General features: G+C 36.7%; 1 protein-coding gene across 1 annotated transcript in view; it reads left to right on the top strand.

The window, feature by feature from the left end:
• Positions 1-5,542: 5,542 nt before the first annotated feature.
• Positions 5,543-10,976, top strand: part of appl2 (adaptor protein, phosphotyrosine interaction, PH domain and leucine zipper containing 2) — a 35,802-nt gene continuing 30,368 nt past the window's right edge. The window contains exons 1-3 of the mRNA XM_057836344.1: positions 5,543-5,680; positions 9,254-9,352; positions 9,622-9,681. Of these exons, the coding sequence (XP_057692327.1) occupies positions 5,624-5,680; positions 9,254-9,352; positions 9,622-9,681 (216 nt within the window). The 5' untranslated portion in view covers positions 5,543-5,623. The remainder of the gene's footprint in view (positions 5,681-9,253; positions 9,353-9,621; positions 9,682-10,976) is intronic.

Here is a 10,976-nt window from a genome sequence, read left to right as displayed (position 1 = left end):
GTGAAGAAAATTAAAACTGAAGCGTTACTGGACCCTGCAACATGACAATGACCCAAAACATACCAGTAAATCCACAAAGGACTGCGGAAAAGAAATGGAGAGTCCTGGAATGGCCGAGTCAAATCCCAGATCTTAATCCCATTGAGATGCTGGGAAGTGACTTGAAACGGGCTATACAAGCAAGAAATCCCTCAAACATCTGACTTTTGAAAGTATTCTGCGTTGAGGAGAGGGGCAAACCTTCTTCAGACTGATGTCAAAGACTGGTAGATGGCTACAAAAAGTGTCTCACTGAAGTTATTACAGCCAAAGGGGGTAACACTGGCTATTAGGTGGTAGGGTGTCCTAACTTTTTCCTCAGTTACAATATGCATTTTTGTTGATATATTTGGTTTGATAAGTAAAACAATTGTATTTTTTGTTGTTTACCTACAATTAAATCACTTTCTTTTTCATTGATAAAGAAAAACAAGATCAGACATTGACATGTGACATTTCTTCATTAAAAAATGAAGATTTAATGGGATGTCCTAATTTTTTCACATGACTGTAAGTATCTAGTGGTAAGTCATTTTAAGTGAGCTTTCCATGTGATTTGAAATCTCCTTTAAAAATACAAAAAGAAACACTGAATCACACTATGCGTACTGTAATGTTATATGGGCTTGAACTTTTTTTTTTTTAATCCTGTACATACATTAAGTACATTTCAACTTCAAATTTACTTTCAAACATTTATGTGGTTTCAATGCTAAAGCAGTATCTTTCTGGTGGACACTATAGCCTATTACTATTGTATTTTAATTGTGGTCATGATGGTGGTCTTTGGGGAACTGAGTTGAACTTATTTGAGGTGGTACACCCCTCGCATTTCTGCAGATATTTAATTAAATCTTTTCATGGGACAACACTGACAAAATGACACTGTGACACAATGAAAAGTAGTCTGTGTGCAGCTCATATAATAGAGTTCATTTATTTTCCCCTCAAAATAACTCTGCAGAAATGCGAGGGGTGTACTCACTTTGGTGATACACTGTACTTGTAAAAAATCTGAACTGTCTGGACTAACAAACAAAATAAGAAGAGGTGGGTAGAATAGCCAAAGATTTTACTCACGTAAGAGTAACTTTACTTTATTACTCAAGTAAAAATAGTCATCCAAAAATTTACTCAAGTACAAGTAAAAAAATATTTGTTGGCAAGAATACTCAAGTAATGAGTAACATTGTGAGTAACTGGTTACAATGTTAGATTTTTTAAACATTTTCTTTTTTAGTAACGGTATATTTTTTCCCAGCACAACTTTATCTATATGACTTGTTATTATTATACTGTACTATAATACTACTACTACTACTACTACTACTATATACTGTACTATAACCTACTACATGACCATATTAGGCCAAAACAATGACACAAAAATCATCGAATTCAGGCCACAACAACACTAAAACATCACCTGTCCAAAGTGAATGAGTGCCCTCTTGAAAAAAAATGTTACCTCTGATTGGTATAATGGAGTCATGTTTTTTGTTGCAATGTCTCATTGGTAAAATTGAGACAGTTACTGTCGGCATCTCTGGCAAAAATAAAGTCAATATGTAGAATAAAAAGGAAAAATGTAACTAATCTAGTGTAGCCCAAAATAGAAGCAAGAGTAGTGTTTCTTCTTCACCAATCGACTCAAGTAAAAGTAAAAAGTATTGGATGGTAAAACGATTCTAAGAAGTACATTTTTTTCAGAAAGTTACTCAAGTAAATGTAACAAAGTAAATGAAAGAAAGTTACTCAAGTAAATGTAACAAAGTAAATGTAACGTGTCAACTCTGAAAATAAGGCATGTTGGCGGAAATAACATAAGGATGTGTGTGGATGTTTCTGCCACAATGTTTTGCAGGTGTCACAAGTTGTGATTTCTGACCAGTGCTCCAATGATAATCAGTTCCAAGAATGAATTAAAATATTGTGTGTGTGTTTGGGGTGCATATAATTATGTCATCTCTGCTCTTTCTTGTCTTGGCAGAAATGACCAAATGGAGGCCAGGCTTAAAATTGTTCCGCTTTTTCATTAGGTTTTGTTTTAGACCTTTTTATCATTCCAAACCTATTTTGTAGTGGCCTATAACTTACCTCGTCTTTTGCTCCTGCTGCTGCTGCTGCTGCTGCTGTTGTTGTTGAGTAACCTCTGATCAAGTGTGTGCCACCTTTTGCAGTCTGGACTACTGAAGAAAAAAAACGATTTTCTCTTTAGGAGATGACGACACACAGTTAAGGAAGAAAAAGGGGGCAATAATCACCTAAGTTAAATACATTTAGTCATTAATGAACAATTAAAAGCAGGCTGGCCTGGACCTCGTCCCTTGAGTGCCACATGCTCCCCTCGAGAAGATTCGATGTCAGGCCTTCCGAATCATACTTTTTATTATTCCATATGTGAATAGGCAGGCTGATGCCAGCCCACAAGTTAACCCTGTGAGGGCACACGAAAGTGGAATTTCACTATGCATGCAGCTGCACCCGGATCACAATAACATTATGTGCTTACAATGATCTGAGAGGAAGCTGAGAGCTCCTGTTCATATCTTATAGTCATCGTAGTTATAGTATCTAATAGTCACAAGTTACAGACAGTTAGTGAATAAGACAATATGGAAATTAATATACCAAGTAAAATTAACAAATATAAGGTAATAAATATTTCCACACTACTGTACACTCCTGTTTCATTTGACCATGTTCAAGGAATTGAGATACAGGATAAATGGCTGAACTAGTGATTTAAGCCTCCTTTTTTTCCAACATACTTTGAATTTGTGACGTTTAAAACTACGGTATATTCCCCGTAGCAAATTGTTTCAATTTTAATGGTATAGTCCTGCATGCGATACGGTTAGCGTAAGATAGTGGAAAAGCCATTATGTTTTGCTAAATTGACATAACTGGGACAAAAAGCTTTCTATAAACTCAATGGTGGAAGTTTTCAGTCTCTCCCTTTAAGGTGGCTTGAAATTACGTTATACTCTGTATAATGACAATTAGGGCTTTCAGTTCTATTCTATTCTATTCTATTCTATTCTATTACAATCTCTGACATGTGCCGATTTCCGGTTTCAAGGTATACTGTGGTAGGAAAACATCAACGTTTCAAAACTGCAAACATTTTCTGTCATACCATCCCTACGGTATCAGCTATTTTTAATGTCCCAAAAATGCATGGAGAAATCCCTCGCTTGCAGCTGCAAGGCTCAACCCCACCGGTTGTTGCTCAATGTTAGTGAGTCAGCTGTGCTAAACGATGGCTGGAGGAGGTGAAACTCCTGAACATTTTCCCCCATCAAACAAAACAAAATTGCTGGAATGGCAATATCAGCAATTTCGGCTACAGAAAAGTTAGTGATGGCCGCGGCTTAGAGGGGGGCCAACCGACATGTAAAACATATTTGCGGAGGGTGGCTGCCGAGGAGGCAATACCTCCAATTTGATTTCGCATTAATACATAATTAAAGGTTAGTAAACACAGTCATGATCGTTTCCCACCAGCTACGAGAGTTAACTCCAGCATGTTTAGTGTGTCTAGTGGTGGTAAAACATGCATGCAGTGTTTTTTTTTTTTCCCTACCAACTGTCTGTGTTGAGAAAGAGAGTGTGTGTATCATGTAAACTTGAAACGAGTCATACACACGTGCTTTTTATGGAAATAATTCAATTATTTTTGTTCTGACGATAATCATGTTGAGATTTGGCTGTGGGTTTAGGCTCACCTAAAGGGTTGCATTTATTTTAATTTTATTTAGATTTTTTTCTAAATTTTAACTTATCATTATACTTATGTTCCAATTTGCTAATGTTTTTTTCATTCATTTTGAAAACTGAAAACCCTGTTCAGTGGGAAAAAAAGATTTTATTTGTTGAACCCAGATATCTCAAAGTAACACATTTTAGACCTGTAATCGAGATACCATGAAACTGGGATATTTTGGCTTAAGGTTATCATACCGTCAGAATATCATACCGGGTCATGCCTTATTCTATTCTATTCTATTCTATTCTATTCTATTCTATTCTATTCTATTCTATTCTATTCTATTCTATTCTGCCACTAGTCTTATGATCTTTTTTGTTAGATTTGTATTTGATTGGTAAAAAGACCCAATAGAGACCCAGCCATTATGAAAAAGTCAATTCTACTTTTAAGTTCCCTGTAACGGCTTTACTGTTCTTAGTTTTTAAGAGACAATTATTGTGAAAAATGAGAGCGCTGAAAAGAAAACGATTTTTGGCCTCCTTCAAATTGCCTCACATATAATCTGAAATGTTATATCCGATGCTTGCAATCTTCCAAATAGTACAATTTACGTCCTGTGTTCAAGTGAATCACTATTTTGTTTGAAATTAAATTTATCCATCGGCGGTAAGCAAATAATTTTTAATGTCCGCTTTGAGTCGCTCTAGTGAATCAACCCAGTCATCTGCTTCAGAAACATCACGTAGCCAATTAAAGTGCCAACCTGTCCGCTGGGGAGGGAGAGAGAAGTAACGGGGCTCCATCTCAAGCTGTGTGTGTGCTGCTTGTCAAGACTTGTCTTTTTTTTTTTTTTTTTTTTTTTTAACGGCTACCCTGCAGCATTTGCATTGCAGTTATCATTGGGTCACTATTCAGGGCCGAACCCTCTCAGATTATGCAAAGGAAGCTGATTACTCAGCAGTTTATGAAAGCACTCTAAACAGTGTGCTTCTGTAACATGTTTAGCACTTCTTGATTAACAGCTTTTGTTGTGGTTCTCAAGCTTTTTACACCAATCACTACTTTGATGATGAATATCACCAATGATTGCTTATTATTCATCATAATTCCCCAACTTTTACTCTCTTTATGTTGCTGTTTTTATTGTTATTAGTGGACTGATTGTATCCGCTGCCTAACAATTACCATACTGTACTCTTTTGTTGTTGTTTTGTTTTATATTTGTTGGTCTGTGCTTGTGTTTTTCTGCCCAAGTAGAGTATGATGAAAATCAAACGTAAGACAACAATGGTCTAACTCATTATAATTGTGCAACATCCTTAGGAAAATAATCAATACAATTACATAATCTTATTCATCAAAACCAAGACAACTGTATTATTCTTCACAAGTAAATGACTGTGAATGAGTTTAAGCCTCTGTAACAAGCAGCACTGCACTCATATATATATAGTGTTAGAATATACAGTTAAAAAAATCAAAAACATTTGGAATTCTTGAAAAAAAATTTTTGAATGGACAGCTCTTGGTTGCAATTTATCATCATGCCACTCGAGGCCGCTGTTTACAACATTAATGCGAAACCCCAACACGACGAGAGCTTGTAATTGTGCTGCTTTTCTTTCATTTTTTGAGATAATTAAAAAAAAAATGTATGCATTGATTTATGAGATAAATATTAATAAAAACAATTATTAAATTTCACTTTGTCCTCTTTGACTCCCTAATAAATTGTAATAACATGAACGGACGCGCCTACAATACAATCCGTGCTCTTCCGGTTCAGTCGCGCAAAGAACACTGGGAAATAGAGTTCAACGTGCTTAATAATTCAAACCTTTCACCATTTCTTTCTTCTCCGCCGCTCTCAAGATGCCGGCCGTACATCATAAACTACTCCTGGAGGACGCCCTGCTGGACAGTCCTCAAGTAAGATTTTATTGTATTTATCCCCTTTCCACAAATATACGTCACAGCATGAACAACAATGATGAACGATGCTAGTTAGCCAACTAGCATGGGCAGCTCCTGTTTTGTAGTCTGTTTCCACTTGCCGATGACAGCTCCCAGTTTTTACAATGACAACATTATCAATAACCTTAACACCGTAAATATAAATTGAACGTTTTTTTGTGCATTAATGTGAGGTTTATTGTGTCATTCAGTTCTCGCCTATTAGATTGGTATTCATGCGTTAGCCCGCAATCTAAGGTATATGTATAAAAACCACAACAATAATGTGGTACAGCATTGTATTATTGTAAATGGTACCAGGTTAAGACGTATTCAACTTCTGCTGGGATTTAAAGTGTGTCTATCATGTCTCAATTAACACTAGACGTCACAAGATGACGAGGTTGTCACATGTTAATGTTTCTGTTGGGACTGAGAAGGTATAATGTCTCTAGTAATTGAATTTTAGGCCTCACTTTCTGGATGTAATCCACGTGTTGTGAGAATTGTTATCCTGCATATATAATGATTCACTACTAATACAGAGGGTTGCTTGGGCCTCTTAATGGCTTTGGCTAAGTGCAACTCATGCTTGAGGCTCATTCTCCGCTTTCACTTTGCATGTTGTTGGCACAGAATAGAAGCTAAAACTCTTAGGAGTTCTAAGTGTATGTAATGCAAAATAGTTAGTGTACATTTTAGGTAACTATATGCTAGGCCACTCCATGTTAAGTAAGTACCGTAGTTAAATTAACACTCAGGTGACTTGAAGTTCCGCTCTGACAGCCCCAATTTGGCCATATTTCAAAATTGTCCTATATGCATGTGTCAAAGCTTTAATCTAAATTTTCTGGGGGAAGAAAAATTTTGAACAGCAGGCCATTTCTAAAAAGAAAAAGAAAAAAGAAAAAATTAACAGTGAAACCCTGACTGTAGGTGAGAGCATGAGAGAGCATAATTAAAGACACCATGATTTTAATGAGATATTGTCACATACTTATCTTGTTGCAATCCAAAAACTCCATGTGGCATGTATCACCGAGTGTCAAGACACAGCTGTGAATGTCCACGGACGGATTTTGGGGGATTTTATGGGTGAAACATGGTAATATAGCAAGGGTCCCGATGCAGAAATAGCAGACATCAAGGAGTGGTTGAGATTTTCTTTTTCATATATTTACCCTTTTAAACGTTTTTTTTTTCTTTTTCTTTTTTTGGATTGGATTTTTTGAATGTAGCAGTCCATTATTTTCCCCCTCATATGCACATTTGATTGGCTGATGACTTGATGCCCCCACCCCTCTGGACACACACCATTATGCACACCCACATAGCCCTGACAGATTTACATGTCGACGACATGCCACCTCCTCCGCCCACTTCGATGAGAGAGGGATATTAGAAGTTTTCTTTTTTTTTTTTTTTTTTCCTCGGTCAACAGCAGCAGCCACTGTAAGTAATGTAAAAAGACATCAATGTTGTGGAGGTGGGGAACACACCACTAATTATGCTACTGAAAGTCCAGCCAGCATCAGAGTTAGTATAACATTAAACTGTGTGAATTTGCTAACCTGCAAAACCCGAGTAGGAAGCTGCTAAGAGAGAAGATGTTATTATCAAGTTTGTATTTATTGTGTATGTTGTTAATATGTTATGTTCAAATATTGCAATTTTAATTTGCTAGTAAAATCTAGACATTTATTCTGGAAGTTTTCAAAATGTTTCATGAGTAGTTTTTGAAAACAACGGTTTTAATCGAACGGTGTATCACCTGAACCATATGGAAGTTAGTATAAGTTAATACAGATTTATTTTGCATTGATCATTTAGCCTATCAATTAATTAGGTTTATATTAATGAGAACTGTAACCCTGACTCCCGTTCACCCAATCTGTTTGGTCTTATGCTGTCCCATCTCTTGCAAATCTTTACATGCAGGTTATGCTGTTATAACGTCCCTACCAATCTTGATACCAAACCTATGCCCTCGTCTAAAGTACATGGTAATATTGTACGATGATAGGCAAAGACTTTGGCCATGACAATTTTTAAATGGTTAAAAAAAAGGTTATGGTCATGCAACAAATGTCAAATATAAAACTAGAATTGGAGTCTGAAACTTTTTGATACAGAGCTACTTCTTGGGTAGTGATTAAATATATGATTAAAGATCAATAAAGGGCTACTAGTTTTTTTTTTTTTTTTTTAATTAATTTAAAGCAAGTCATTGAGTGAAATTCATATAAATCTCTGCGTCTTGTTACATGTTTAAATGAATACTGCAACATTCATAGGAAAATGACTGGTCAGCAATTTTATTGACCGGTGTTGTGGAGTGATACTTGGGCATTACCTCTTGGTGACCTATATGCTAGTGATTACCCATGATGTTAATCCTCAGTGGGTCAAATTAAAAAGAACGAAGCACGCCGTATGTGCCATGTGAGTTAGAGGAACCTACACAACAGGCCATGCATTATTTATTATGTTGGGTCCATCGCCCTTCTTACTATAAAACTTGACTTTCACTAGTGGGTTTGCTCCTGTTTGGTTTGCCTGGTTTTGTCTGTTCAAGTACAAAGACACTCTGTTGGTTTCGCGTTGCACGCCTGTGGGATGGTCACATTATTGTGCTTTGAGAAACACCTGTTTCATTTCTTGTGCTCTCCCACTTTTCCACACCCATCCACATATTTGAGACATGAAAACAATACAGTGTTACGTTGTGGACTTTCAGTCAGTTGTGATAAGAACTGTTTCTAACTCTTTGATTACCGTATTGGCCCGAATATAGGACAGCCCTGATTATAAGATGACACCCTCTTTTTCAAGACTTAAGTTTGAAAAAAGACTTTTTGCACACGGAATTAATTTTTATACAGAATATAATTACAGTACATCCGAAACAAATGATTATAACGATATATTTGAGAGAAAAAGCATGTTATTTTGCCTCATTCAAATCTTCAAATCTGAACATTTAAATATGTAAACTAAAGTGCAATCACATTTGTAAATGAATAGCTTCTGTTTTTTTTAAATTTAAGTGAACCAATCTATTGTGATAAAAATACAAAATTGCAATAACTGCATGAACCACTAAAGTGAAGTCTAACTGTAACTGTAGTCTTGAAACAAATCTGAATAAGGAAAAACATTGCAATAAAATAATGCAAACTGGTTAAACTTGAGAGTAGCTGAGATCTGTCATGACAGAACATCGTTTCAATGATATCTGGCACCATCTAGCGTCGTGAATGGGGAGAGTAGCTGAGATCTGCATTGACAGAACATCACTTCAATGATATCTGGCGCCATCTAGCGTCGTGAATGGGTATAATGTCTAGACCGCGAATATAAGACGACCCCCTCTTTTTCATTGTTATTTCAATGCAAAAAACACTGTCTTATATTCGGGCCTATACGGTACTTGAATAAAAATCAGGCTGCATTCCTAACACCACTGTAAACTTCAACTGGAATAAAGGGCTGAAATAAATAAATCAAGCTATAGCTTGTAGTCAAATGTCTTTTTATCACTCCCCGCAGACTCGTTCCTTGCTCAGTGTGTTTGAGGAGGATGCGGCCAACCTCACTGACTACACTAACCAGCTGCTGCAGTCCATGCAGCGTGTGTTTGGAGCTCAGGTACTGATATTGTGTCTCTGAGCCAGAACTTTACACTATATCTAATGAGAGCTAATGTAGAAGATTGCTTGAACAAGAATTTAAATGCTCAAGCATGATACATTATTATCTTTGGAATTGTAAATGCAGATTTCCGTTTATGTTTTTTTTTTTCTTTTTTTATCCAGCTCTTGTAATGGATCTCACTACAATATGCCACTATGACTAATATATGTAGCATGTGTGTGCAAAGAGGGTATATTTATATTTATCTTCTATTCATTCCAAAGAGTGAGATGGGTTTGGCCACAGAGCAGCTCTCAAGACAGCTTCTTGCCTATGAGAAGAAAGTAAGTATCCTGTTATGGACAGTGACTCCAACTGTTGAAGCAACACTTGGTAACTTTTCAACCTTTATAAAATATTTTCACAACATTTGTGACGATATGTCGACTGACAACTAGTTGGATGACACCTCTTTTATACCTTGAGGGGGTCTGTGTCACTTTCACCAGGACTAATTAACTTTGAGGAGGGTGGTAGGTAGAGGCGTGCGAAATATCCGATTCTTAGATTATTCGCGATTTGGCCGTGGAAGATTCGAGATTCACAAACATCCAAATTCCGATTATTTAATTATACAAGGTAAAACGAACTAAAACACAGTCAGCGCGGTCTTCAGGACACAATGAGGAACGGACCTAGAGTAAATATCATGTTCATCTCATGCTGCTAGATAAAAAAAAAAACAATAATACCTGACTGTGGCCGACAGCCACTACAAACAACGTTCAGTTGCTAGTTGCTACAAACGTACGGCCAAATAATGCTACGGTGGATATCGCACATATATGCAACTAGATACGAAATTCCAGATGACGGCGGCGTTAGAGCATGTATAGAGAACTAGATGCGAAATGACAGACTTGCCGGCATTCGCAAACAGCCGCCATCTTAAAGCAGTAGACTTCTCTGGAAGGCTCTCTTATATCAAACCTAAGGAATTTTTTATCTAAAATACTTTTACATCTAAACTACTCCTAAATCTTGACTTGAATCTATCTTTAAATGATGAAACACTTTTAAAACTTTCACATCTCAAAAGTAGACAGAAGGGAAATTATGGAATAACGGGAGCAATTTTAACAACTTTAACGGTTGATTCACAACATTAAATTAATTGAATGTAGTTTAAAGCTGCTGATACAGAATGGGGACTTGAGTATTTTATTTACTGTTTTGAGCTGTTAACTTGATACTGAAATAGTTTGGTTTAGCCTGAGAGGATTTTTTAAAAACAATTTTGGAACTAATGTACGAAACATAAAAACCGCAGGGGGTTGGGGGGGGCATCGAATCGTAGCCTCTGAATTGGAATCGAATTGTTAGGTGCCCCAAGATTCCCACCTCTAGTGGTAGGAACCTGCCACACAAAAAAATAAGAATGTGCTGACTCCTTTACGGCATACGTCACCTCCCCCTTTCCCCATTCATTGTAAAGACGGAAGTCGATGCGAAGGCTTTCGCGCGAAATCTGCAAAGATGGCAGAGCAACAAAAGAGACAAAATGTTATAGTAGTCTGAGGAGGAAAAAAAGGATAAAAGGACACTTAAGAATAAACATTGGCCCGGCTTTCCCTCGCTG

This window comes from Corythoichthys intestinalis, chromosome 5, assembly GCF_030265065.1.
Source record: "Corythoichthys intestinalis isolate RoL2023-P3 chromosome 5, ASM3026506v1, whole genome shotgun sequence".
NCBI lineage: Eukaryota > Metazoa > Chordata > Actinopteri > Syngnathiformes > Syngnathidae > Corythoichthys > Corythoichthys intestinalis.
Note: the sequence above shows the minus strand (reverse complement) of the source record. Positions and strands in the feature narration are given on the sequence as shown.